The 27,222-nt window shown below is 35.6% G+C and overlaps 2 protein-coding genes and 1 non-coding gene across 7 annotated transcripts in view; 2 read left to right on the top strand and 1 right to left on the bottom strand.

The window, feature by feature from the left end:
- Positions 1 to 14,782, top strand: part of MSH1 (MUTL protein homolog 1) — a 29,718-nt gene extending 14,936 nt beyond the window's left edge. For 2 of the 4 annotated variants that reach the window (XM_039025849.2, XM_090305895.1), the window contains 7 exons: positions 5,880 to 6,092; positions 8,086 to 8,342; positions 8,443 to 8,586; positions 9,456 to 9,516; positions 12,269 to 12,568; positions 13,213 to 13,947; positions 14,310 to 14,782. In XM_039025849.2, the coding sequence (XP_038881777.1) occupies positions 5,880 to 6,092; positions 8,086 to 8,342; positions 8,443 to 8,586; positions 9,456 to 9,516; positions 12,269 to 12,568; positions 13,213 to 13,947; positions 14,310 to 14,540 (1,941 nt within the window). In that variant the 3' untranslated portion in view covers positions 14,541 to 14,782. Of the gene's footprint in view, positions 1 to 5,879; positions 6,093 to 8,085; positions 8,343 to 8,442; positions 8,587 to 9,455; positions 9,517 to 12,265; positions 12,569 to 13,212; positions 13,948 to 14,309 lie in introns of all 4 variants that reach the window. The other 2 variants (XM_039025841.2, XM_090305892.1) reach the window with 1 other exon arrangement.
- An 840-nt stretch (positions 14,783 to 15,622) lies between these two features.
- Positions 15,623 to 17,807, bottom strand: LOC120073188 (Adenine nucleotide alpha hydrolases-like superfamily protein). 2 transcript variants are annotated; one of them, XM_039025865.2, is made up of 3 exons: positions 17,634 to 17,804; positions 16,889 to 17,449; positions 15,623 to 16,118 (listed from the first exon to the last, which is right to left on the bottom strand). In XM_039025865.2, exons 2-3 carry the CDS (start codon positions 17,395 to 17,397, stop codon positions 15,953 to 15,955), a joined length of 675 nt encoding a protein of 224 aa, XP_038881793.1. In that variant the 5' UTR covers positions 17,398 to 17,449; positions 17,634 to 17,804; the 3' UTR covers positions 15,623 to 15,952. The 2 variants fall into 2 exon arrangements, with proteins under 2 accessions (XP_038881793.1, XP_090162027.1); XM_090305901.1 differs by having other exon boundaries at positions 16,889 to 17,807.
- Positions 17,797 to 17,878, top strand: TRNAS-AGA (transfer RNA serine (anticodon AGA)). Its single transcript has one exon. It is a non-coding gene; the product is annotated as a tRNA-Ser (tRNA).
- The last annotated feature ends 9,344 nt before the right edge of the window (positions 17,879 to 27,222 follow it).

Genomic DNA, 27,222 nt, shown 5'->3' with positions numbered 1-27,222 from the left:
ATAACTAGAGATTTGAATTGTCAAGTTGCTTTCTCACCAGATAATGTTTTCTTTCAAGACTTGAGCTCGGGGAAGACGATTGGCACTGCCCGACACAATAGGGGACTCAATGTCCTTGATGATGATGCTTTCTCTAGGAACTGTTATAGGACTAGTTTGTTGTCATCTTATTTTTCAACTTCAGAAAAAGATTGTATGTTGTGGTATTTTCGCCTTGGTCATCCAAATTTCAAATATATGAAATATCTATTTCTTCATTTATTCAATAAAGTTGATGTCTCTTCTCTATCTTGTGATGTGTGCATTCGTGCAAAACAACATAGAGTCACCTTTCTGTCTCAACCTTACAAACCTTCTCAGCCCTTCACCCTTATTCATAGTGATGTTTGGGGTCCCTCGAGTATTACCACCTCTTCTGGGAAACGGTGGTTTGTGATCTTTATTGATGATCATACCCGTCTTACATGGGTTTTTCTCCTCACTGATAAATATGAGGTTTCATCGGTATTTCAACAATTTTACACTTTTGTTGAAACTCAATTCAACACCAAAATTGCTATTCTTCGTAGTGATAATGGTCGTGAGTTCCTTAATAATACTCTTCGTGATTTTCTGTCTTCTAAAGGCATTGTCCACCAAAGCTCGTGTGTCTATACACCTCAATAGAATATGGTGGTTGAAAGGAAAAATCGTCACCTTCTTAAGGTTGCATGGTCTCTCATGCTGTCTACTTCACTTCCATCTTACTTATTGGAAGATGCAGTTTTGACTGCAACTCATCTTATTAATCGAATGCCTTCCTGTGTCCTTTAATTCCAAACCCCTTTTGAATGCTTCAAGGAGTCATACCCTACCACGTGGCTTATTCCTTATGTTCCTATTTGAGTTTTTGGGTGCATTGCCTTTGTCCATAATTATGACCCTAATCAAACTAAGTTTTCCTCTCGTGCTCAGAGATGTGTCTTTGTTGGGCATCCCCTTCACCAGCGAGGTTATAAATGCTTCCACCCTTCTTCTCGAAAATACTTCATCTCCATGGATGTAACGTTCCTTGAGGATAAACCTTTCTTTCTCGTTAGTCATCATCAGGGGGAGAGTATTAGTGAAGAGACTAATTGGTCCACATCTTCAGTCTCTTCTGACCTTCCTAAACTCCTTCCTGAACCCATCCTGATTGCCCATGACACCGTTGTACCCACTAAACAAGTCCCTTGGATAACCTACTACAAGAAGAATCTCAGAAAGAAAATGGTGTCCCATATTGCTCTGCCAGCTCTGGTCCATGAATCTGAACCAACGCAGGGATAATACTAACTTGTGTGTTGAGGATGATATTGTTGATTTGGCTGAAAATGACGGGAATGATATGTTAGTTCTAGAGAATAACAGGGTTGCAATCAGTGACGAGACTTCGACAGAAACACGAGGGTGAGATTCTTCATCAGGCTAGAAAATGTAATCAAAATCCCGTTACAGATGATGAATCAAACAAACCAGAAGATTATGATATCTCTCTTGACATGCCCATTGCATTGAGAAAGGGCACCAAATCCTGTACCAAGTACCCTATGTATGTCTTACAGTAATATGTCTTCTAGTTTTAGGGCATCCATTGCCAATCTTGATACAGTAACAATACTGAAAAACGTACATATGGCTATGGAAATTCCTGAGTGGAAGATTGTGTTATAATTCTATAGTTAGGGTTTTTCATTCTTGTAAATATTTTGTAATATTTTCCTTTTCTATGCTTTGTACACTTATATATATTCATATCTTTGGTGAATGAATAAAGCATTCTGATTCTCTTAAATCTAAGAGTTTTACAGCCGTCATGGAAGAAATGAGAGCTCTTGAAAAGAATAATACGTGGGACCTTGTTGCTGTTGGTGTTGACAATCAACAAGCGAAAGCAATTTGAATCTTAACCACTCTAATTCTATTAATTTTAGCAATCAAGCAAGCATGTTCATATTAAGGAAATAGGGTTTCTGAAATATACTTTTGATGACCTCTTCAAATCTTCAATTACAACTCAAATTTCCTTTGCAACACCTTGTAGACCATCACTTTATCTTCCCTACTATCCTCTAGGACCTTTGATTGGATGGTGGAATCCAAAATGAAGATGAATTTTAGAGAAAATTGGAGGAAAAACAAATTTTGTGTCATTTGGTAGAGAAAACCCTTCACCTCCCAAATTCTCAATCTTCCATCAACAAATCTAAACCAATTGATTTTTTTTTCTTCATTTTTATTCATGTGTTCAGAATGCATGAATAAATGACACCAAAACATGTAATATTGAGCGGAAACTATGGTGTCAAATGTGGGAATAACCCACTATGGGTATTTTCTTCAATTAAATTGAACAAAAGAAATTCAATTTTCTTATTTTTAAATTGAATCCAAAATTCAATTATAAATTTTGAAATCATAATTTCAAAATTAAAAAGAAAATACAATTTTATACAATATTGATACAATAATTAATATTACATAAATTTCATTAATTTTTAAACAAAATTAATTTCATAACTAATTTTGTATAAAATTAATTCCTAATAAATAATTAAACAATTTAATTAATTAAATATTAAATATTAAATTAATTAAACATCAATTTCTCAAACACGAATCCCTATTCATGTAATTAATATTTAAATCATATTTAAATATTTTTTAACTTCCCAAATTTCGTTTAATTCGATGATTAAACGTTTAATTACATCACATATAATTAATATTTCCCTTAAATTGAAATTGAACGTTTCAAATTTGCTCATCATGCTATTCTAAGATTTAATCCGTTTGTGAGCTAGTAGGGGTACCTAATAGACCTACAGATCGTGAGCTCTAATGATCCAAGATTAATTGGCGAAACTCTTTAAATCGAATTAATCAGCATTCGTTAACTATTGGGTCACTCCATTAAAGCCCAGTAGCTGCACTGTCTTCACTGTAGATATATTTCTATCCACTTGATTTAACCACGATTAGTAAGTCGATCATTCACAGGTCGTTTGTATTAACTGTTGAGTCAAAATTACTATTTTACCCCTATAGTACATCTTGCTCCTGAAGTCTTTACTGATCCTCTAATGAACAATTGGTTTATAGTTCTACTAATAAATCGAGTCTCTCTCAGCCATAGAGAGGGTGGGACCCCTTATTTAAGATCAGAAGTCAGTACTTAAGGGAACAATCTATCTATTAACCCTGAAACGGGTAGGAGTGAGTTTCATCTTCCAAGATTATGTCCCCAGCTGTCTACTCGGTCTTACCCCTAAAATGGGAGGCTTATTGAGCGGTGCTGTTGAGTCACTCTCACCCATGCAGATTAAAGGATAATCCCGAATAAACAGGAGTTCATAGTTAGCTCAAGATTGAGATCGAATTACCTTAGGTCATCAATTTGAAATAGTCAGTTTTAGTAGTAAACAGTAATTATAAAGAAAAAGTGACTATTTTGTGGTTCGGTCTTATGCAAACATCTCTTGTATAAGATGCCCCCACTCACATATTTCCACATGAGCGATTTTGGGATCACATCGTTCATATCAAATACAAAGTAGGCCGCATCCATAGTGTCTCCAAGATAAGGTACCCAACCCTATTCTTGTACTTATAAACCGTTTTGGCTATATATCCAAACCTGATCCACTTTTATGTCTCCACATAAGGTTCAAGTATTCATGCTATGGCTAGAGGTTTGTTAGTTTATTGAATTTAATTTTTACAAGTGCAATTTACATATTCAATAACAATTTTATTGAATAAACTTTAATAATATCTTTGTTGCAAATAAAATATGTTTAATTTTACAAACTGCGAATTTTAAGACATACAACCCAACAGTTGCTCTTCCTAAAAGGCATAAAACAGTTGGGTGCAAATGGGTGTTCACTCTGAAGTATAAATCAGATGAAACTCTAGACAGGTACAAGGCCAGATTTGTAGCAAAAGGGTTTACTTGAAAACTTATGGGATAGATTATTCAGAGACTTTCTCCTCTATAGCAAAGTTAAACATGGTCCGGGTCCTTCTTTCTGTTGTAGTTAATAAAGACTGGTCTTTCCATCAACTTGATGTGAAAAATACATTTCTAAATGGTGAATTAGAAGAAGAGGCATATATAAGTCCCCAGGTTTTGAAGCTCAGTTTGATCATCAGGTTTGTAAACTCGGGAAGTCTTTGCATGGTTTGAAACAATCCCGAGAGCATGGTTCGACAAGTTTACTACCTTTGTTAAGTTCCAACGTTTCACTAGGGACACTCTGATTACACGTTGCTTACAAAAAGGTCAGTATTTGGGAAAATTACTTTTCTAATAGTGTATGTTGATGATATTGTCCTGTCAGGAGATGATGCTGCTGAGATCACCAGGCTGAAAAAGAAAATGGCTTATGAGTTTGAGATCAAAGATCTAGGGAATCTAAAGTATTTCCATAGAATGAAGGTGGCAAGATTAAGGGAAGGAATCTCTGTCTCACAGCAGAAATACATTCTTGACTTGTTAAAAGAAATAGATGACTGGATGTAGATCTGCTGGCACTCCTATTGAATTCAATGCGAAACTGGGAGATTCTGTTGACAAAGTTCTTGTTGATAAAGAGAGATATCAGCGTCTAGTGGGAAAACTGATTTACTTATATTACACTAGACCAAATATTTCTTGTGCTTTCAATGTTGTTAGTCAGTTTATGCAAGCACCCTACGAAGAACATATGGAAGCTATGAATCGGATTCTGAGATATTTGAAAAGTTCATCAGGTAAAGGTCTGATGTTCAGAAAAACTGATAGGAAATGCATTGAGGCTTATACCGACTCTGATTGTGCAGGATCAGTTATTGACAGAAAGTCTACCTCTGGATATTGTACGTTTGTGTGGGGTAACCTAGTTACTTGGAGAAGTAAGAAGCAAAGTGTTGTTGCTAGAAGTAGTGCTGAAGCTGAATACTGTTCTACTTATGAAGCTCTATTGTGATAATAAAGCGGCTATAAGCATAGTCAATAATCTTGTACAACGTGATAGAACGAAATATGTGGAGATTGACAGACACTTTATAAAAGAGAAACTGGACAATGGCAGTGTCTGTATTCCGTATATTCCACCTAGTCAACAAGTTGCTGATGTTCTCACCAAAGGGTAACTCGAGCAAAGTTTTGACTCATGTGTTGGGTTTAATTGATATCTATACCCGAACTTGAGAGGGAGTGTTGGAAATAAAGGGCTTTTTTGATAGTTTATGGCCCAAGGGTATTTTAGTATTTTATTTGACCCTAGGTTTATTTCCTTTTTTATTTTAGGGTTTGCTAGAGCCTATAAATATGACTTCTACTGTAACTTTCATGGTGTGTTAAAAATAATAAAAAGAGTCTCTATCGTGGTTTTTTCTTCCTGTTCTAGAGTTTTTTCACGTGAACCTACTGTTCTCTATTTTCTATCTTTTAACACTCTTTATTTACATTTGTATGCCTAGATGGAAATTTGTGTTGTATTATTGCATGGTTCCCCTTTTAAATAATTGTCATTAGTCCTAAATAGAAAAGTGACTAGGGTAAAATGCTCAAGCATTTCATATTACTTCCTTTGTTCACCTTTTATGTAGTCTATTGTTTGTCAACTATGTTTAATTTTTCTAATCCACAACGGGTATCTGAAAAATCATCATAGCTATCTTAGCTGACATTTTGAATCAGTACGGTCTATGGGTGCATGAAAATCATTTATTCGCCTAACTGGAAGTGTTCTACATTCGAACTTTAGGTTATGCTTTATTAGAATATTTCACTCTTATCAGGAAGCAAAATTGGTATTGCTAATACAAGAGTCATTCTTTAGTCCGTTACATCTGTTTTCCTTGTTTTCATTTAGGTCAACGAATGTGAATGGGCTTCCAGTAGAGTTGACGAAATGATTTTTCTTGGTAGTGAAAGTGAAAGTGATCAGAAAATCACTTCTTATCCTATCATTCCTAATGATTTTTTCGAGGATATGGAATCTTCTTGGAAAGGGCGTGTGAAGAGGATTCACATTGAAGAATCGTGTACAGAAGTTGAAAGGGCAGCTGAAGCACTCTCCCTTGCAGTATGCTTCCAAATTCCAAGCTTCGATTTGTCATTTGTTATGGGATAATTTCAACTTTCTTTTCTTTCTTTTTCTTTTTTTTTTTTCCAGTTCTTTTCTTTCTAAAAGTTGATATCTGTACTTGTGTTGTAGTTCCTCAGCATATTTGCCATGTTTAATATTATGTAATTGTGATGTCTGTTTGGGGGTGTTCGGCCTAAGGAGTTGGGAGGTGTGGAGTCTTGTTTGGCCCAATGAGTTTGTGGGCTCCACAATTAAAAAAAAAAACATTAATGTTATGCCTTTTTAACTCGTCTTTACATTATGGGGCCCAAGACTTCATAATTTTCCAGATTTCACAACTCCTTGGAGTTCACTACTTCACTCCTTGCTCCAAACATCCCCTCATGGTTAGTTTTTTTTCCTTCTCAATTTTAGTTTTTATATCATTATAGAAAAGTTTATTTAATCAAGGATATTTGATAAGGAATATTTAAATTTTTGGGGCCTATGGTATCAATAGATTTTCAAGTATAACGAGTTTAGAATTCTTTGTAGGCAATCAAGTTGGAATCCCAGCTTCAGCATGATATGAATTACAATTTACCCTTTTTTCTAGGCGAAATTTATTGTGTTTGCTGCCTGACTTTCTCATGCTTCTCTCTCCTCTTTTGTTGAGTAAATGTATCCAATCATTCAGTTTAGGATTTTTTTTTTGGTAAATAATCTGAGTCTGGGCTTATGTTTTGAATCCTATTACTATTGGTGTCTAGCCATGCCAAAATGCTTGCTTAAGTTATGTTTACGTAGATGTGGGTCTGTGTTTTCTGAGAGGGTTGAGCATTTCTGGTGGGCCTTCGTTGAGAGTGAAATTGAGTTGAATGTGAGGAAGCATAATGGTGTCAAAGCACTGGTTTCTGGGTTGGGTAACCACTGTCGGGCATTGTCTTCTCTTTTGAAGGCCTTATCGTTTTACTTTATTTTTCTTCCAGATGATAAAAAATTGGGAGTTGTGTTGAATACATGGGATTGGTTTTCTTCACCAAAGCTTAACATTTTGACCCAAATAATGCATTGGACATAGGCTTTAAACTTTTTCTGTTTTTTCATAAACAATTTGGATTGAGCCACTCTACGAAGGATTCTGGCTTGCTTCTTCGGTGTTTTGTTGAGAAGCATAGTTTAGTTGACCTGGACAGGTTCCTTATCTTCTGACTATGTTGAGCTTTGGAGATTGATTTGTTGTTGTGGGGGGAGTGTTCGATTGTGCCAACTTAACTGGTCTTCATTGCGTGGTTTCCCCTAACCTGCAACTATAGTCCTTCCCAGTTAACTAGCAATTGGAAGATCCTTTTCAGGAAGGGAGAAGAGAAAAAAAAAAAAAAAAAGCAATTGGAAGATGTTTCGTAATCTCTTGGTTGTTACTAGATGTCTGTCCACCTTTCTTACTTTCTGGTGATTACTGGATAATTTTTCCAATTGATCATCTACATAAGCTGCTGTAAAGAAATATCTTTCTATTGGTCATCCAGAGTCTTCCCATAAGTATCTTTTGAGTGCATGATGGGTACTGGGTACAATAGTGGTAATAGCCAATTTTCCTGTTCTTTAACATTATATTTATTAAAGAAGTAAGCATTATTTTCTTTGGATTTACTCAATTATATTGATTTTATGAAGTAGCTATGACCAGCATTCTAGTGTTTTATTTCAGTCTGACCAAAACTAAGGTCGCACCATTCTGCATTCAGTGCCTCATTGTAAATTTTAAGATATATCACTTGAGCTTTGACTATTCTTGCACGATGCATCATGTCTAAATAGTGATAAGACCATCATTCTCCTTCCCGGATCATTCTTGAAATTTGAAGTCTATCAGTTATTATCCTTATTATTTTGTTCTCCCAGAGTTTTACTTTCTGCAAAGTACCAACTTCTGTTTATTGCATGTCTTTTCTAACTGGCGTTGGTCTTTATTTTATACATGCATAGTGTGACCATTTATTTAATACAGGTTATTGAAGATTTTATCCCAATCATTTTAAGAATCAAGGCTATGACTGCACCACTAGGAGGTCCAAAGGGAGAAATATTGTATGCTCGGGAGCATCAATCTGTCTGGTTCAAAGGAAGACGGTTTGCACCAGCTGTATGGGCTGGAAGCCCCGGAGAAGAAGAAATTAAACAATTGAAACCTGCTCTTGATTCAAAGGGGAAAAAGGTTGGGGAGGAGTGGTTTACCACGAAAAAAGTGGAGGATGCTCTAACAAGGCATGTGGTTTGTTTATAGTAGTACCCGTCTTGAAAGTTCTTTCTCATCATGTTTTCATCTTTTGTTGAATAAATAGTGACCAAATTTATTTTGCTCCAGGTACCAAGAGGCCAATACCAAGGCAAAAGCAAAAGTAGTGGATCTGCTGAGGCAACTTTCTTCCGAATTGCTAGCTAAAATTAACGTCCTAATCTTTGCTTCCATGTTACTCATAATCGCCAAGGCATTATTTGCTCATGTGAGGTTGAATCTATACACTTTCAGTACTTACCCCCCCCCCCCCCCCCCAACACACACACACACACACAAATTGTTCAGAGAAATTAGAACCCTTGTGTACTATTTCAAAGATGGGTGCATACAGTATGAACAAACAAAGTTGAAAAAAGAAAAGGAAAAAAAGAACCTGGAATTTTCTTGGAAGCTGAATAAGCTGTATGCTAATTTAACTCTGTAATACAATGTCTTGTTACGTGATATTAAGATGAGGTGAAACCAAGTTTACTAATCTTTAAAAGTATGTGATTATATCTGTGTGTAGGCTTTGTAACGTGGTCCATCAGAAGCTCTGAGCAAGTTAATTTGTCAACGGCCTTCAAATGTGTTAATTGTCATTTCAAATTTCATGCCAAATTCATTTGATACTTTGACTGCTTGGAAATAGAATTAGTAACTTAGTTTATAATATTATATATATATATTGAAAAGATCGAGTATATCTCATCAATTTAGAAATCTTAGTCCATTGATTAGATTTTTCTCCGTGTCATTACATGAGATTTCTATGTTATCTGTTTACTATTCCATAAATATTGATGATGTTGGGTTTTCTTTGGTTCAGATAATATACTTTCTTGGTGATGATTTCTCTCTTTGTATAATGCCTTCTGGTTATTAGTTAGTGTGAATTAATAAAATAATGGAGAGTGTAGTCGATATTTATTTTTTGCAGTGTAGTGAGCAATTACCGTTATGTTATTGATACCTATTCTGTAAAAACTTCCATCTTAATATACTTCTGGAACCTTTTTTTTTTCTGTTAATGAAGTGTATTAATTTCAATGAGTCCCGACTCCTGCTGATTAATGTTTTTGCTTTTAAATATTTTGAAGTGAAGGGAGGAGGAGGAAATGGGTTTTTCCCACCCTTGCTGCACCCAGTGATAGGTCCAAGGTATTCTTTAGCTACCAATGTTCCAGCTTTACATATGTTCATACAGTCAACTCTCCATATTTTGAATAAAAATAGAAATACTGCTATTCCTTTGCGTCTTTGGGAACCATTATTAGTAGCTGATGTGATTTAGGGTCCTAGAAGTCTTGCCTTCTGGATTTCCCGGTGCAAAGGTTTATCAGTTTTTGCTTTATTGTTAGGCTAGGTCGTGTTCATGCCCAACAAAGCAGCCGACTATTTGGTGAAGTCCTTGGGGATTTCCTATGGTAAGGAACAAAGATTAACAACAGATGCCATTTGGTTGACTGCAAAGAAACAGTCCTACATTTTTTTGAGGGAAACTGATTGCATTAATGTTATGAAATTTACAAAAAGCTAAAGAACGTTGCAGAAATCCCTTTCAATTAGCAAATCTCACTAATGGAGTAATTACTTAAAGATTTGTCTTGCTTGCACCAAGTGGCTGCTGTGTGCGTAATAAGGTCAAAGACTCAAAAGGGTAAGTGGAGCTCCTCTCCTTTCCGTTGAAAGCTATGCCATTCCTCTCGAGCCAAGTTATCTAAAGAAAACTTCTGATCAAGTTCAGCACGCAATATTTTAGATTCCTTTTTGAAGGGGTGAGCCACCAATACTGTGTAGAGGTTATTGACAGTGTTGGTGTGAAGAGGGTTCCATCGAAAAAGCTGCTAACAGCATCCCAGAATATAGAGGCAAAACGACAGCTCAGAATAATATGGTTTAGAGACTCACCTGCCCATCTTACAAAGGCTGCACATATTAGGAGAGAGAGCGGCAGAAGTCCTGCCTTATTTCATATAATCCACAGTGATGATCTTGCCCAGATCACCTCCTAGGGAAATAGAGATTCTTCGTAGCCAAGAAATGGTGGAGAGAACTCCAAGAAAAGGAGTCCGTTGGTATAGGATGCCACGTCCATTAGTTGGGTTGGGTCCCAAGAAAACAGCCCTCTGTTTTATTAATCAAAAGGAGCTATTCCTCAATTTTCTCATTTCTTAAATTCCTGTCAACAAGCCCAAACAAAACAACTTAAGAGACAAGAGGATGAGGCATCCCCTCCCATGAGGAAGGGTTTCAAAAGGACCTTCCAATATAAGTTGATGGTCCCTATACTGTAACGACAAAACAACCTATGGTGAGCACTCCAATTAGAGGCTGTAAACTGTACAAAGTTACAAAACGAAGATAGAGGAGTCAACTTATCTAAAAAAACTCTTTTCTTTCCTTCCAAAGGAGCCACAGAAGCCTTAGCAAGATTCTTTCAAAGCACTGTAGATTTATCTTTTAAAAACCACCCTGAGACAATTTGAGCCATCCAATGATCCATGGACCTTGGTTTGCACTCCTACAGGCCAAACATCTTATGAAAGAAGTTCCAAACGGTTTCAGCAAACTCACAATGAAGCCGCAAGTGAGTGAGAGATTCCTCACTTTTACAGCAAATTACACACATTGGGGGAAATGTGCAAACTAAGAAGTCTCCTTTGAACCATATCCATAGCGTTAATGCTATGGGCCACATTCCATAAAATAAAACAACATACTTGTCCTGATGTTTGTATAGATATTCAAATTACCATATAACGATCTCTATGCTGCCCAAACTCATCATTTATCATATTTTCTTGGAACAAATTCAATGGCATGAAGTATTTTCTCTTGAGGTATCTCAACCATCATTTAGCCTGTTAGAATTCATGTCTTCTCTTTTCTTTTTTCATTTACTATTCCTAAGCTGAAAGCATGTTTGATTCCATAAACAATGAGATTATATTCAGTTATTGGGTTGTATCACTGCGTTGGGCACATTATTGAGATCTTAAAGAAAGATTAGTAGTAGTCACAAATGTTGGATAAAATAGAGTGGAGTCGGCCAAGTTAATCAAACGTTTTTGGGGGAAGATCAACGGAGGTCAATCTCAGTTCTCACCTTATTAATCAAAGGATGTAAAAAAAACTGAATTCTATGTTTTTGCTTCCTGGGTAGACCAAGAAACTGCGAAGGTTGATTTACCAAACTGGAATTCATCACACTAGCTTTGACTTCCACCTCGTTCTGGTTGCAAATAATGGCTGTCCTCACAGATTTGCTTAAATTAACATTGGGCTCCGAACTAGGTGCATGGTAAAGACATTTGAATCACGTAGGTTATCCAACTTATTCTTTAGGCTCTATGGAATAGGCACTTGGGATCAATTTTAACCCAATTTGGGGCAGGTGGTTTGTTCTTAACGAAACAAGATTGGATAACATATTTTGGTCGACTGAGAGGTGTGGAGTTATACAGTTGAATATTACTCTTGCCTAATATTTTTTGACCGTCTAGAAATAGTAATTTCTTTACTATCATTGACCATTGGAAATCGCAAGACAACCTGAAACTTCTGAATGTGCAAGAATAACTTAATAGCTTGGAAGTCAAATATGAGTTTTTTACTTCTTCAATGTATCGATCAACTCAACTATCCTTGTCTTTGAATTTTCACATAAATAGAGGCTAAATAAAGAGAGGATCCATTTTGTTTGTTTTTTTTATTTCTTTTTCTTTTTCTTTTTCTTTTTTTAGTTTTTGATCACATGGGATGCTTTTAGTTTTTTGAGCCAGTATCAAAATTCTTTGAGGAAGTCTGTTTCATTTGTTTATTCTATTATCGGCAGAAATATTTGTTTATATATATATGTGTGTGTGTATGCGCACGTGTATTTTCTGAATAAGTTTTAAAATAAAAGCAGGGCATAAAATCAGTGGAGGGGAAAGTTGGGATGAAGCTGGTTGGACTATCTCCCTATTGGTTTGATGTCGTAGAAGGCAAAGCTGTGCAAAATACTATTGAGATGGAATTGTTATTTCTTTTGACTGGTCCAAATGGGGGTGGAAAATCTAGTTTGCTTCGATCCATTTGTGCTGCTGCTTTGCTTGGGATATGTGGATTTATGGTGCCAGCAGAGTCCGCCGTGATTCCCCACTTCGACTCAATTATGCTTCATATGAAATCTTTTGATAGTCCTGCTGATGGAAAAAGTTCATTTCAGGTAAGCAGCCATTCGAATGTTATACATATGAAGAAACTGTGTTTCATTAAAGAGTGATAATTTATAACAATTGGATTAGGAGACGAGAAATTAAGTCATAAGCAACCTATGAACAAAAATATATGATTCCTTTGAGCTATCCTGTTGTCCTTGAAGCTAAGAACTTAATGTTGTGTTTCCCAAGTGTATGGTCAGCTTGGTATCGTGTTTCCGAACGTCAGGACATTTTTTTAAGATTAAACAAGTTCAAGATGTCCATTTCTTAAATCAGTCTTTGGAATCTTTTGTCATTTGCTGCATGTGATGAGAAAAGGGTATGGAGAACTTCTGCTGTTTGCGACTCTAAAATCCCCTTTTAGACAGGGTGTAGAGAATTTAGGGTGGTGATTATTTCGGGTTTGCTTAAGTGAAAGAAAATACAATGGTCATTTGATTCATTTTAAATGTGTCAAATTCATAGATGTCAATTTCTTGGAGTTGACATGATCCGTTTGATTAGAGTTTTCTCAGTCCTGGCTTATCTTTATAATGTCAAGCTTAAAGAGTTCAGCAAGAGTTGTTTCTGAGATTATGTATCATGTTCGGTAAAAGGGACTCATCTTTGCAGTTCTAAATATTCCTTTGTTTCAATGAATATCTCTCAGGTGGAAATGTCGGAGATGAGATCTATCATTGGTAGAGTAACGGAAAGAAGTCTTGTACTTGTAGATGAAATCTGTCGTGGAACAGAAACAGCAAAAGGAACTTGTATTGCTGGGAGCATTATTGAAGCTCTTGATAAAGTAGGCTGTCTTGGTATCGTCTCCACTCACTTGCATGGAATATTCAATTTGCCTTTAGATACCAAAAACACTGTGTACAAAGCAATGGGAACCATTTCTGCTGATGGACGAACGGTTCCCACTTGGAAGTTGATTAGTGGAATATGTAGAGAGAGCCTTGCATTTGAAACAGCAAAGAATGAAGGAATCTCTGAAGCTATAATTCAGAGGGCCGAAGATTTGTATCTCTCAAATTATGCTAAAGAAGGCATTTCAGGAAAAGAGAAAACAGATTTGAACTTTTTTGTTTCTTCTCATGCAAGCCTTAACGGTAATGGAAAATCCCATCTCAAGTCAAATGGTGTTATAGTAGAAGCTGATCAGCCAAAAACAGAGGCAACTAGCAAAACAGGTGTCTTGTGGAAGAAAATTGAGGCGGCTATCACTGCAATATGCCAAAAGAAGCTGATAGAGTTTCACAAAGATAAAAACACATTGAAACCTGCAGAAATTCAATGTGTTCTAATTGATGCCAGAGAGAAGCCACCTCCATCAACAATAGGTGCTTCGAGCGTGTACGTGATTCTTAGACCAGATGGTAAATTCTATGTTGGACAGGTATGCCGTTGGACTAGTTATTTTTATTTTTCAACCGTGTTATGAGTGTCGGATGCATTGCTGTGAGTCATTTTGACAAATTTGAATGTGCCCTTTTTTGTTTCATTTCTTTCAAAGTCAAATACATTGTTCAGTCCTATTTGAATTTAGGGCCTGTTTGGAATTGATTTGAAAAAAAAAAAAGTTTTTTCAAAAAATTCATTTTTAAATACTTATGATAAAAACTGATTAAAATACACTTGAAAAGCAATTTTAAGTGGTTGCCAAACTCTAATTTCTTCCAAAATGACATTTGTTAAATTAAATTCTCGAAACACACCCTTATACTCATATTGAACTTTCATCACCCTCCTTTGTCGTAGACGGATGATCTGGAGGGTAGAGTCCATTCACATCGTTTAAAGGAAGGAATGCGGGACACTGCATTCCTTTATTTTATGGTTCCTGGGAAGAGCTTAGCTTGCCAACTCGAAACTCTTCTCATCAATCGACTTCCTGATCATGGGTTCCAGCTAACTAATGTTGCTGATGGAAAGCATCGGAATTTTGGCACGTCCAATCTCTTATCAGATAATGTGACTGTTTGTTCATAATTCAACAGCCTTTTGTTTTCCCATGTACATGGAATTGATGAGAGCAAAAAATCAGTCGATCTTCCCGAGGGATTTATATTATATAGATTGAAGAAATGTGTTGTTGTAGGTGATGAACACAGGCTGCAGTTGTAACTTTATAGTTTTACACCAGCAGATGAGATCAAATTTTTGATGCAGGAAGTGTTTAGGCATTGTACATCTTACATCAATTTTATTAGATGCAGTCTCTGTTCCTTGCTTGATTTGGTTCAATATTATTTTGGTAACTTGGTAAGACGAGAAATAATCAAGTAATGTGCATTCATTTAGTCTGGAAGGAAAATGCACATTCCTGTAATAAGCAACCTATGGAGTCGTTCTCTTTTTCAATATTCATTTTTTATCACTCTAAGATCATCCAATCATTCTTTCAGTTCAGAATGTCAAATTATGTGTTCAGACTATGAACCTGTAAAACTTTGAAACTCTACGAAACTTTGAAATTAATCATTCTTTCAGTTCAGAAGAATGTCAAATTATGTCTCAACTAGTTGAGCACGCTCAGTTTCTGTGAAACTTTGAAATTCTACGAAACTTTGAAATTTTACACAATGACGAAGCAACAAAAAAGAGAGCTTTTTACTTCTATCCTTTTTGTACTTTTGATGAACTTGAATAAAATGGTAAAAAAGATACCTTCAGGCCATGTAGCTTGTGGTATTTTGATCCTTAAGATCAGAAGTGGGCATTTTTGTTACTTGGTGAGAGTGGGCTTTATGGTAGTTGGGTTTCTCTTTCTTGTTCCATTTGGACTACTTGACTGGGTAGTGTTGTGGATCTAAAACATTTTCACAGTTGGGTTTTGGATTTGTCAAATTACAGGGTGACTAGGTTGGCTTTTGAACAATTCTCTAGCTTTCGTCTTGAGGAGAGTACTAATTTCACAATTTCACAATTTCACAATTTCACAACTTTTGCAACAGATTCAAGCTCGATCGAATAAAATTACAATTTTCAAAAGATAAAACCAAATGGCTCAAATCAAGCACATGGTTAACAAATGAATCCTTTGAAGCAAAAGAAAATAAAAAAGAAAGCAATAAAGAAAAAAGGGAGAATGGATTAACTCATTTTCAGTTGGTTAATTTCTGTGGGTCCAAAAGTTATGTACAAATAAATGTTGATGCACTGCCTGGAAAGAAAGAAAAAGAGGGTGGAGACCAATCCAAGCCAAGCCTAGAGATGATGATGATGAATGAATCAACAAATTCAAATGGGAGAACTTGCAATTGATCTCAATGGGGGAAAGAGAACCAAATAGAAAGACAATGTGTTTGATTTTGAAAGTGAAAGGGAAAGCGAGGGAGTGATGAAAATTGAAAACAGTGGTAGATTGTGGAGAATGGAAAATGGTGAAAGAGAGTTGATTATCAAGCCAAAAGCCAGAAGTTTCTGTGGGTTTTGGTGTTCAAAAGATAGCCTGCATTTTGACCCTTCTTTTGTACAGCAACACAAGTGCATTTGCTGTTCTCAATCAAATACTCTGCTGTGTCCAACATTTTTGCCGCTTTCATTGGCCCTCCTGACCGTCTATATCTGCATTTAATAAATAATGCCAACTTCAGAATAACTTAACTGATTGAGACAATAAACCAACCAATAGAGGTTAGTGATTTCTCATTCTAACTCGAACAATTTATGATATTTTTGTTTTGAACAATCAAATTATCTATTTCCATCTATGACTATTTAAGAAACATCCAATTTTCCCATTGTCTTTATTTAGTCATCATTTTTTGCTCCGTCTAACCTTGCATCTCTCAAGTCTTTAACCAACTTAACCTACTCAACTCCAAATCTCCAATACATACTCAAGTCAACAAGGTTGCCCACATATTATCTCAATCAACCGTATATTTGACTTTATAACATGCTCTAAATTAATTTTTACATCCTTATGAAACCTTGGTTGTTTATTTATATATTTATAATAATAATACTAATAATTATTGTTATTATTTATATTTGTGAGTGTTCTCGCTAACTTAACCCTACAACATTTAGATGTTAAAGAAACTTATAAAATATTACATCCTAAGTAACCACCATAAATTGTCCTCAATCCCTCTAAATCCTTTATCAAATCCGATCTTTATCAAAGTTTGGTTTCCTATAAAATAGTAATTAAAATGGAACATGCACTAGATTAATACACATACATAGTATCTTAACCAACCAAGAACCAACTTGACTTGGGATGCATGCTCATACATATTCAAAACTCTATCAATCAATCTCAGGTAGTGGAAAATGAAAGGATATGAATAGAGGAAAATGAATTTGATGAAGGGAAGAAGAAGACAAACCCTAAGATTGCTGTGGAGAGACTTCGCCTCTGCCCTATGACTAGCAGATCAATACCGAGAGCCTTGGTTTGAGCCATAATCATGGAGGCTTTGTCTTTGCCTTCCAATTCAACCCTCAGCGTCCCCACTTTCAGTTTCGGATGAGCAGTCTTGCAGGCTTTCTTCATCTCCTCAAGAAAATCGACCTCCGCCGTCGGTCCTCCTCCTTGTCCACCGTCGGAGGCAGCGGTGGCAGCGGCAGCGGCAGTGGCATTTGCATTATTATGATTATAATTATTGTTACTATTATTATTATTATTATTAGCAGATCCACCATTAGGCCTCTTGAGGAACGTAGTAATAGCGTTCTTCCAGGAATTAGGGTTATCGACATGGAGGAGAATTACCTGGTCATTATCAATGACAGCATGCGAAAGCGCATATTGGAGTGCAGCGGCGGACTCTCGGGTCGGATCTACCACCACCATAACCTTTCTGGAAGGTGCCGTCGACGTCCGCCCTCCTCCCATGGGTTCCGTCCGGCGATGCTACCATCAACAGAAACAGCAGTCGCCGCTGCCGCTGAACCCAGAAGAGGAAAGGAGATTTGGATCAAGATATGTTGTTGTATGTGAGGGAAAAGCAAAATCAAAAGTGAGAAGGAGAGAGCAATATGAGGTGGTCATTTTGGTTTTAGTCCGTTTCAAAACTCCAACTATATCAACAAATTCGCCTTTCTTTTCCGTTTCCATTACACAAACCTCACCTTCCTCCTCTGGCATCTCTGCCTATTCTTGGGACCGACCTCAATCCCACATTTTTGCTTCCTTCTGATTCGGTCAATGCCTTCTTCTCCTCCATTCTTTTACTTTCTTTTGCCCTAATTTTTCTTCAATTCGGCTTTCTCTTCCTCTGTAATTTCATCACTTGTGGGCGTGCCGGAGTGGTTATCGGGCATGACTAGAAATCATGTGGGCTCTGCCCGCGCAGGTTCGAATCCTGCCGCTCACGTTTTTTATTTTTTAATTTAAGGAAAATCTTAGGCTTTAGGTTTAATTTTAGTTTAATCTTGAGATTTTAAAAGGTTATATTTTCACATTCAAGTTGTGAGTTTTTTTTCTTTTCAATTTAGTTATTATGTTTTCAATATTTATATTTTTACTTAATTGTATTATTAATATCATTGATTAATTTAAAAGAAATATCCCATTAAGGAAAATTACTTCAAATGGTAAAAATGTTGAAAATATTTACAAAATATAATAAAATCTTAAAACTATCAATGATAAACGTTGATAGACACTGATAAAGTCTATCTGTATCTATCAACGCACTCTATCAGTGTCTATCAACGTCTATCATTGATAGTTTTAAGATTTTGTTATATTTTGTAAATATTTTAGTTCATTTTTCTATATTTAAAAACAACCATATAATTAATTAGTTTTCATTAATTTTCGTTAATATTAATTTTAGAATTTAATTTCATAATTATTTTAAATTAATTAATTAAAAAAATTAGCAGTCAAGATCAAAGTGATCATTAGTGAAAATTCAAGGTAAAAGTGTAAAATTTGGAAGTCTAGAACCAAATTAAAACTACAAAATTTAGGGATAAAAGAGTAATGTTTTAAAATCTGAGAACTAAATTAAAACTAGATTCAAAACCTAAAGAGAAAAAAGGGTATATTTTCCTTTCCTTCTTTAATGAAATTACATTTTGTTAACTTACAGTTTTGTTCATGAGCTTTTCAAGTTAAATTAAATTTTATAGAGGACATATTAAACACAAAATTGAAAAGTTCATGAATTAAACTTATAGTTATTGTATAATGGTCAAATTTACTTCTATAACCAGTATTATTAATATGGAAAGACAAATGTATGTCACTCATATAAATCTATTATTATAAAAAAAAAATTAATCTTTAATGAAATTAAATTTAGTTAAACTATAAGTTTAATCCTTTCAAGTTTTGTATATAGTGATAGAAAATAAAAGTTTGTGGAAGACCAATTGAACATAAAACTAAAAGTAGGAGACTAAACTTATCATTTAACTATTAAATTTACTTGTATGTTAATATATTTAGATAAGTGGATTTGTCACCCACAAAAATATATTATAAACAAAATGTTAAAAAGTATTATTTTGGACTCCATATATCAATTTCTTTGTATTTTAGTCTATGAAATTTCAAATATCAAATTTCAGTAATTGTATTTTCAATAAATCTTAAAAGTAGTTTTTCTTGTTAGTTTTTTTTTAATTGTTATTTTTAAAATCAAACTTGTTAATTATTATAATAAAATCTTTAACTTTTTTTTTTTTTAAAAAAAAGACACAATGTGAAATGCTTATTGTTATGCGTGGATTTTGGAATTACGGGTAAAACAGCCAAAGAGAGCAAGAGAAGAATGAAAGAGTGGGCTCGAGAAAAAATTGGGTCTGGTCAGCCTGTTGAATCCAAGCCACTTATGTAAGCCCAAAGGCCAAAAGCCCAACATAGCTAGGCCTAAAAGGGATGAGACCTTAGCGCACTTAGCAAGGATGTTGGGCCGGTCGGCCTTTGGTCGAGAGTGATCTACACGCAACCTATCAATAAAAAATCCTGGTCACATAAGGACTAAGAGAAGGGTCGAAGCCTATAAATAAGACAAGGAGAAGCAAACATAAGACAAGTAAGTTCAAGACTTTGAGTTAGATTAATTGGACCTTCAACTTTCCTGACTTAGGCATCAGAGTGCTTGTAGCTTGCAACATATGGGTGTGCAGATTTTCTCTTTGCTTGCAGGCGAGTTCTCCTCCTTGAAATACAAATTTACCATTGTTGTCACGTGAAGGCCAGATGTGTTTTCCCTTGGCCAAAATTTGGCATCAACAGTTGACGTCTTCTGTGGGGAAGAAAGAAATTCCTGCATCAAAATTTGCCACCAGACTCACAAAATAAATAAATAAGGGAATGGAAGGGATCAACCAATGCAATGACAATTGTCGATCAAAATCATCGCCCGTTGAAGATCTAAGGTGATAAATTGTCTTGGTCTCAGCTAAATAAGGGTCAACATGAGGAGACATTTAAAACCTAAGAACAAGGGATAGGCGAATTAGATCCCCCACGATCCCAAATCAGAAAAATGGAAGGTTTTGAAGCTATGTGCAGAAGTAACGAAAAAAAAAGACAGTAAAGGGAACAAAGTGGAGTTAAAATAGGTTTGTTTGGTCGAGGCCAAGGGCGAGGTTGACACTTTGAGTTTTAAGAGGGGAAAACTCGGTCAAAAGGGATTTTAGATTCTAGATTCTGTGAAAGAAAATAGCAAAGGCCAGTCTCTCAGCCAAGGAAGAAAGTCCGAGGTCGAGGTCGAGGCCGACCTTTCGAGTTTTAAGAGGGGAAAACCCGGATCAAAAGGGATTCTTGATTCTTCAAGAAAAAAAGGAGAGACAACTAGTTTACCAATCGAAGGAACAAGGCCAAGGCTAATGTCGAGGCCGACCCTTGGAGTTTTGAGGAAGGAGAGCCCAAATCAAATGGGATTCTAGATTCTTTGAAAGAAAGAAAAATGGTCGGTCTCCCAGCTAAGGAAGGAAGTCCAAGGCCAAGGCCGAGGTCGACCCTTGAAGCTTTAAGAGGGGAGAACCCGGATCAAAAGGGATTCTAGATTCTTAAAGAGAAAAGGGAAACAACCAGTTTCCCAATCGAGGGAACAAGGCCGAGGCTAATGCCGAGGTTGGCCCTAGGAGTTTCGAGGAAAGAGAGCCCAAATCGAAAGGGATTCTCAATTCCTCAAAAGAGAGAGGTAAAGATCAATTCCCCAACCTCCCTAACTGAAGGGAAGAACCCAAGGCCAACGCTAAAGCCAACTAAGGAAGCCAACCGGTAGAAACTTTGGAATCAATCTCATTCACCATAGAGGATACGGGGGTAAATATCGAAACTAGAATGAGAGTAGAATAAAGAGAGAGCTTGATCAGGTTTCTGAGGCAGAATGTAGTATTTGCTTGTTGCATGAGGATATGCTTGGAATTGATCCCAGTATAATAGCGCATCACCTTAATGTAGATAAGGATTTCAAACCGATAAAGCAAAAATGGTGAATGTTTAATCAAGATCGAAACAAAAATCAAAGCAAGCCAGGTAGATGATTTACTAAAAGCCAAGTTCATTAGAGAGGTCTATTACCCTCAGTGGTTATCTAATGTAGTTTTGGTGAAGAAAACAAACGGTAAGTGACGAATGTGTATAGAACGAATGTGTATAGACTTTATTGACCTTAGTAAAGCTTGTCCAAAGGACAGATTTCCTCGTTTCATGATAGATCAGTTAGTAGATGCAATAGTTGACCACAAGATGTGAGTTTCATGGATGCATATTCAGGCTATAAACAAACTAAGATGAATGAATCTGACCAAAAGAAGACTTTCTTCATTACATATAAAGGTATATATTGTTATACGGTCATACCATTCGGGCTTAAAAATGCAGGAACTACATATTGAAGCTTGGAAAATAACATGTTTGCTCTACTTATTAGAAAAAACATGGAAGTATACATAGATGATATGTTAGTAAAGAGTGTTAAAGCTAGTCAACATGAAGTTGACCTTGAAGAAGTGTTCTAGATCCTTCGTAAGTATAATATGAAGTTAAACCTTACCAAGTGTACTTTTGGGGTCGCATATGGAAGTTCTTAGGCTTTATGGTTCATTAGAGAGGAATAGAAGCCAACCCGGACAAAATTCAAGCAATCCTTGACATGTCTGCTCCAACCAATCTCAAACAACTCCAAAACCTTAATGGCAAGTGATATGAAATCCATAGCAAATTGGAATTAGAAACCCTTTTTGATGAAGAACCCCTAATTCTAAATCACCAAAACTCTCAAATCAATATGATTTCAACCTTAAGGATTAGGTTAGACATGGATTGCCTTAAGATCAAATATCTTAGTCAAAGAACAAATTCCTCACCTAAGATTCGAACACTCCACAAGAAAGATGATCAATCTCACTTGAGTGTTCTTGGCATGCAACTTAAATGAATTGCAAATTCAAGAAGCTCTCTGGCTAACCTTGAAAACAAGCACAAAGGTCAAAACTTAATTCATCGTAATCTCCTTAAAATAACCTAATAGCAAGGCTTAGATAGCCTTCTAATAAAAACTCTATTTCAACATAAAAAGACTAAATCACCCCTATTTAAATGTCATAAAAAGGATAAAATTGGAAAATGCTAAAATTACATCAAAATTATTAGATAAAATATAAATAATAATTTGATGTCTGAGCGATTCATATCATCGTCTCCTTCTTTTGAAGGTTTCATCCTCAAATCCAAGTCAAAGCCTTGTAAAGCAGTTTTGAAGTCATGGGAAGAAGATGATGTCAATTTCTTAGCATTCCTCTTGGATGGTCTCCCTTGTAAAGCAACCTTGTAGTCATGAAATGTCAGAGGTTGACGTCGTCTTGGATTTTTTCTGTTCTAGAAAGGATAATGATCCTTCCAACCTTTACTCCAATTGTGGCCATAAAAAAAAATAGGCACAATCATTGAGCTTGGTTCATAGTCAAAGTTTAACATTCTACAAAATCTCAAAGAATAAATTAGGCAAACTGGTGAAAGTTTGCTTATCAAAAAGCAAACTCTTTTGTTAACCTAACAAATTTTCAAACTCTTTTGTTAACCTAACAACTTTTCAAACTCATATTTTTTGCTTTTCTCTCATTTTTTTCTATAGACTGAGTATTCACTCACATGCTTTTCTTCATCATACATTTCTATTACTTTTGTCTCAGTCTCGTGCCTTTTATTTTTCAACTCACATACATCAAGTTTTATTTCTCTTGGAAGTAATGATACAACAATAGGACCAAAAGTTACTTTGGGCTCTAATGTACTTGCAATGTCAGCACAAAGTATCCTAGCTTCAAGTTCACTTCCACCGACTTTCTCTACTCCACTACTACTAACACATGCTTCTGATCTAGACATAGGTGATTCAACAATGTTAGTAAGATCACAATCAAGTAATTCCTTGCAATCTAACAACTTACTAGACAAAATATCATTATCATGCATAGGCACAACATTATCAAGTTTCTCCTTACTACTTTCCACCTTATCAAAAAGCTCAGACACAACATAAAACTAACTTTTTCCACTAATGTATTGGCATTGAATTTAGACTTAGATTTTGTGTATCTTGAAGATCTTTTGAAGTTGTTTTTCCATCTTGATGACAACATGCACCATCTCTTCCAAATTTTCACAAGGTCGAATTTTTTCTCGATCAGCAAGCATATCGACAATCTCCTCATTAAGTCCGTTGTAGAATCGATCCATGGCAGCTTCCTCATCCTCAAATATGTTAAATTATTAAATTACTCCTATTTAAATGGCATAAAAAAGATAAAATTGGAAAATGCTAGAATTGCATAAAAATTATTAAATAAAATATAAATAATAATTTGATGTCTGAGCAGTTCATCAGCAAGATAGCAACATTAAATAGATTTTTCAGTAGAGCAACCGATAGGTGTCTCCTCTTCGTTAAGATTTTAAAGAAGGGATCTCAGTTTGAATGGACAGAAGACTGTGACAAAGCCTTTTTAGAATTGAAGGCATACTTAAGTAAAAGTTTCACTTCTTGCCAAGCCTGTTCCAGGGGACAAACTACTTCTCTATTTAGTAACATCTAATACAGTAGTGAGCTCAATTCTGATCAAAGAGGAGAATGGGAATCAATGTCCACTTTACTATACAAGGTAGCCAATAGTGGGGGCTGAAACAGGGTATCCACAGGTAGAAAAGCTTGTATTTGAACTAATCGTCTCAGCAAGAAGACTACGCCCCTACTTTCAAGCACATAGAACGGTTTTGACTAATTTTCCTTTAAAGCAATACTTGCAAAAACCCGAGATGTCAGGGCGATTAATGAAATGGGCAATAGAATTAAGTGAACATGACATTCATTGCAAGCCAATGACTTTAATAAAAGGACAAGTAGTGGTAGACTTCCTAATAGAATTTACTATGGATGATGCCGAGGCTGAGGCTGATCGAGTGAAAGCAAGTACTGAGGTCTATTTACATTCAATGGGTTTAGACTTTCAATGGACCATTCTTGTTGATGGATCATCCAACATGAAAAGGGTGTGGTGCAAGATCTTACTAATGTCTCTCGATGGTGAACAATATAAGTACGTTTTTAGATTCCATTTTTTAGCATCAAATAATAAGGTAGAATATGAAGCATTGATTGGAGGATTAAAAGTTTCCAAAAAGATATAGGTATTTTTGACCTTCTAATTTTGAGTGATTCATAATTAGTGGTAAAGCAAGTAACAACAAAATACCAAGCAAGTAACAGCAAAGATATATCGATAGTGAACGATATAAGTATGTCTTTAGATTCAATTTTCGAGTGTCAAATAATAGGGCAGAATATGAAGCATTGATTGCGGTTGCCAAAAAGATATAAGTATTTCTGACCTTCTAATTTTGAGTGATTCACAATTAGTGGTAAAGCAAGTAATAGCAAAATACCAAGCCAAAGAACGAAGAATGAAACTTATTTAACCAAGGTTAGAGAGTTACTCACTTCATTGCCAAAATATGAAATCAAGCAGGTTCTTGAAGGAACCGGTGAAGGTCCTTGAGCAAAAATGGGGATCAGACCTAAATCCCAAGTTTTACGAAATTCTCAATTTTACAGAAAATATAAACCATTATGCATTCGATAAAAATTACAGAATGCTGAAAAATAAGAGAAAAGAGAATAAGGAGATGAAAATTAACCCTTGAAGATCAAATTTTATTTATGTGAATCATCTTCTCCAAAAATGTCTCGAACTGCAACGTGCTCGAAACCCTAAATGGCTACCACCACTTGGTTTTCTCTGTATTCTCTGGGATGAGAATCCAAGAGTTTTATGGACTCTATGTTTTTGGAGAGGGAATGAGAATTAGAGATGAGAGGAGAGCAAATTGGGAAGACTGGGATCTCAGAATCTTTCTGTAAAAACTCCCTGTGTCAAAATGAAGAAGAAGAAGATCTCCCTCATCCAACCACCAAGACAATATGTGGGTCGAGAGAGAATAGGGGAGGGAAGTTATTTCCCTCCCTTAATTTCAGATATTAAAATTAAAAATAATTTTAATTTTAATATATATATATATATATATGTGTGTGTGTGTGTGTGTGTGTGTGTGTGTATAACTATATATCATATCATATATAACATATAACCTATTGTTTAATATTGTATCACATACAATATAACCTATAGTTTTAATTCCCTCATCAACGATATTTAATATAAATCTCATTTATATTAAATTTAATTATATGAATCCAATTCACATAATTAATATTTGAATCATATTCAAATATTTATTTTCTCTCAAATAAACTTTATATTATTTACATTATAGTAATTATATCATACATAATTAAATTAAATTAAGTATATCACATATAATTAATTCTCTCAATTAATTTAAAAAATTCAAATTAATCCAAAATTGATTCTAATTTAATCCCTATTGAGCTACATAGGGAACCTCATGGACCTGGAGCTTGAAGCTTCAATGGTACTTAGATAATTAATTAAACTTCTTTAATTATATTATTCAACATCCATTAATTGCCGGCACTCCACTAAAGACCAGCTATACTCTTTGCACTACATATATATTTTTATGTCCATTGGATATAACCAGTCAATAGTGCAATGATCCTTCACAAATTGCTCGTAAGTACAACTAGGCCAAAATTATCGTTTTGCCCCTGTAATTACATCAAACTCCTTAAGTATAACTGATCCATCTAATGAACAATAAATCATAGTTCAACTATGATTAAACCCCTCTCGGACCAGGAGAGGGTGTGGCGCCACATTGTTCAAGCTCCGAGATCAGCCTTTAAGAGAGCAATTTATCTATTTACCCTGACCTTGGGTAAGGAATGAATTCCGTCTTGTGTAACTGTGTTCCTAGCTCTCCAATCAGATGAATTCCCAAAATGGTAGGCTTGTTGAGTCGACGATCTGGCCACTCTCACCCATATAAATCAAAGGACCGCCCTCATAGGCAGAAGTTCACAATTCACTCAGGATTCAGGTCATTTCACATATGGTCATCTCGGTGAAATGTAAATCTCTATTATGAACGGTGTTATATAATGAGACTAGTCATTTCGTGGCCTGGTCTTATACATACTTCTTTGTATAGAATACCCCCACTCACATGTCTCCATATGAATGATCAGGATCAAATCATTTGTAACATTTTACAAAAATTGTAACATCTACAAAGCGAGTCGTACTCGTAGTGTCACCAAGATAAGGTATCCAGTCTTATCCATCTACTATAGACCATTTAAGTTATCACTTAAACATGATCCACTTGTATGTCTCTGAAGGAACTCTTATCAAAGAGTACCTCTGAACGGAAGCGAGATCGTTCCAAACTCATTGTGATAGAATTAACGCATTCATAATCTAACAGACTAGTTATGCAATATACAACAAATTACCGACATGCTTTGAAACTTAAACAACAAGAGAACAAGAATTGTACCAGTTGAAGAACCCTTCTTCACAGAAAAACTCGTTCTCACCAAGGACTACTCCTCTCGCTCTCGTTGAGAACGTCCACTTCAATCGTTCACCAAATCACGATCGTCTACCCACGAGCGGCCTCCACACAAACACATCAACAGGGAGGACACTACCACTTAAAACCCTCGGTATTCTCGGTGTGAGAATCCAAGAGGTGTGGGCTCTATTGGATTTGGCAGAGGGAAGGAGGAAGAGAAGATCGTATACCACGACCAAGCAAGTGGGAAAATGTTGGGTCTATCTTATAGACGATGCTTGATCGTTTAGGAAGAGGTACACGATCGTTTAGTAATAGGCCACGACCGTATAGACGATCGTTTAGTAAATGCTCGGGCGCGCGATCATTTAGGAAAAAGCTAGACGATTATTTAGCAAATCCTATGCGACCGTTTAGTAAGCTACGTGCATGTATACGATCGTTTAGAAAAGTTGAGCTTCTGTTTAGGCTCTCGGTTTGCTATGTGATAAGCAGTATACACTAAACGTGAGCGAATGGCTGATCTCTTTGCAAAATGAAAACGATTTTCATTTTATTCTTTAATTACAAAAACTGAATGAAAACTCCTACTATCACACTGTTACGAAGAAAATGCAGGCACAATTATCCTATAATTGTCCAAAAAAAATAATAAATACAATCATATTATATTCATTAACGTATGGTTTCATATCACATCAAATGCAACATGACCATAGTCTTTTCTCCTCCATAGATATAAATCATATTTATATCCAT

Source organism: Benincasa hispida, chromosome 1 (assembly GCF_027475165.1).
Source record: "Benincasa hispida cultivar pf3 chromosome 1, pf3_genome.v1.1, whole genome shotgun sequence".
NCBI classification, from domain to species: Eukaryota; Viridiplantae; Streptophyta; class Magnoliopsida; order Cucurbitales; family Cucurbitaceae; genus Benincasa; species Benincasa hispida.
Note: the sequence above shows the minus strand (reverse complement) of the source record. Positions and strands in the feature narration are given on the sequence as shown.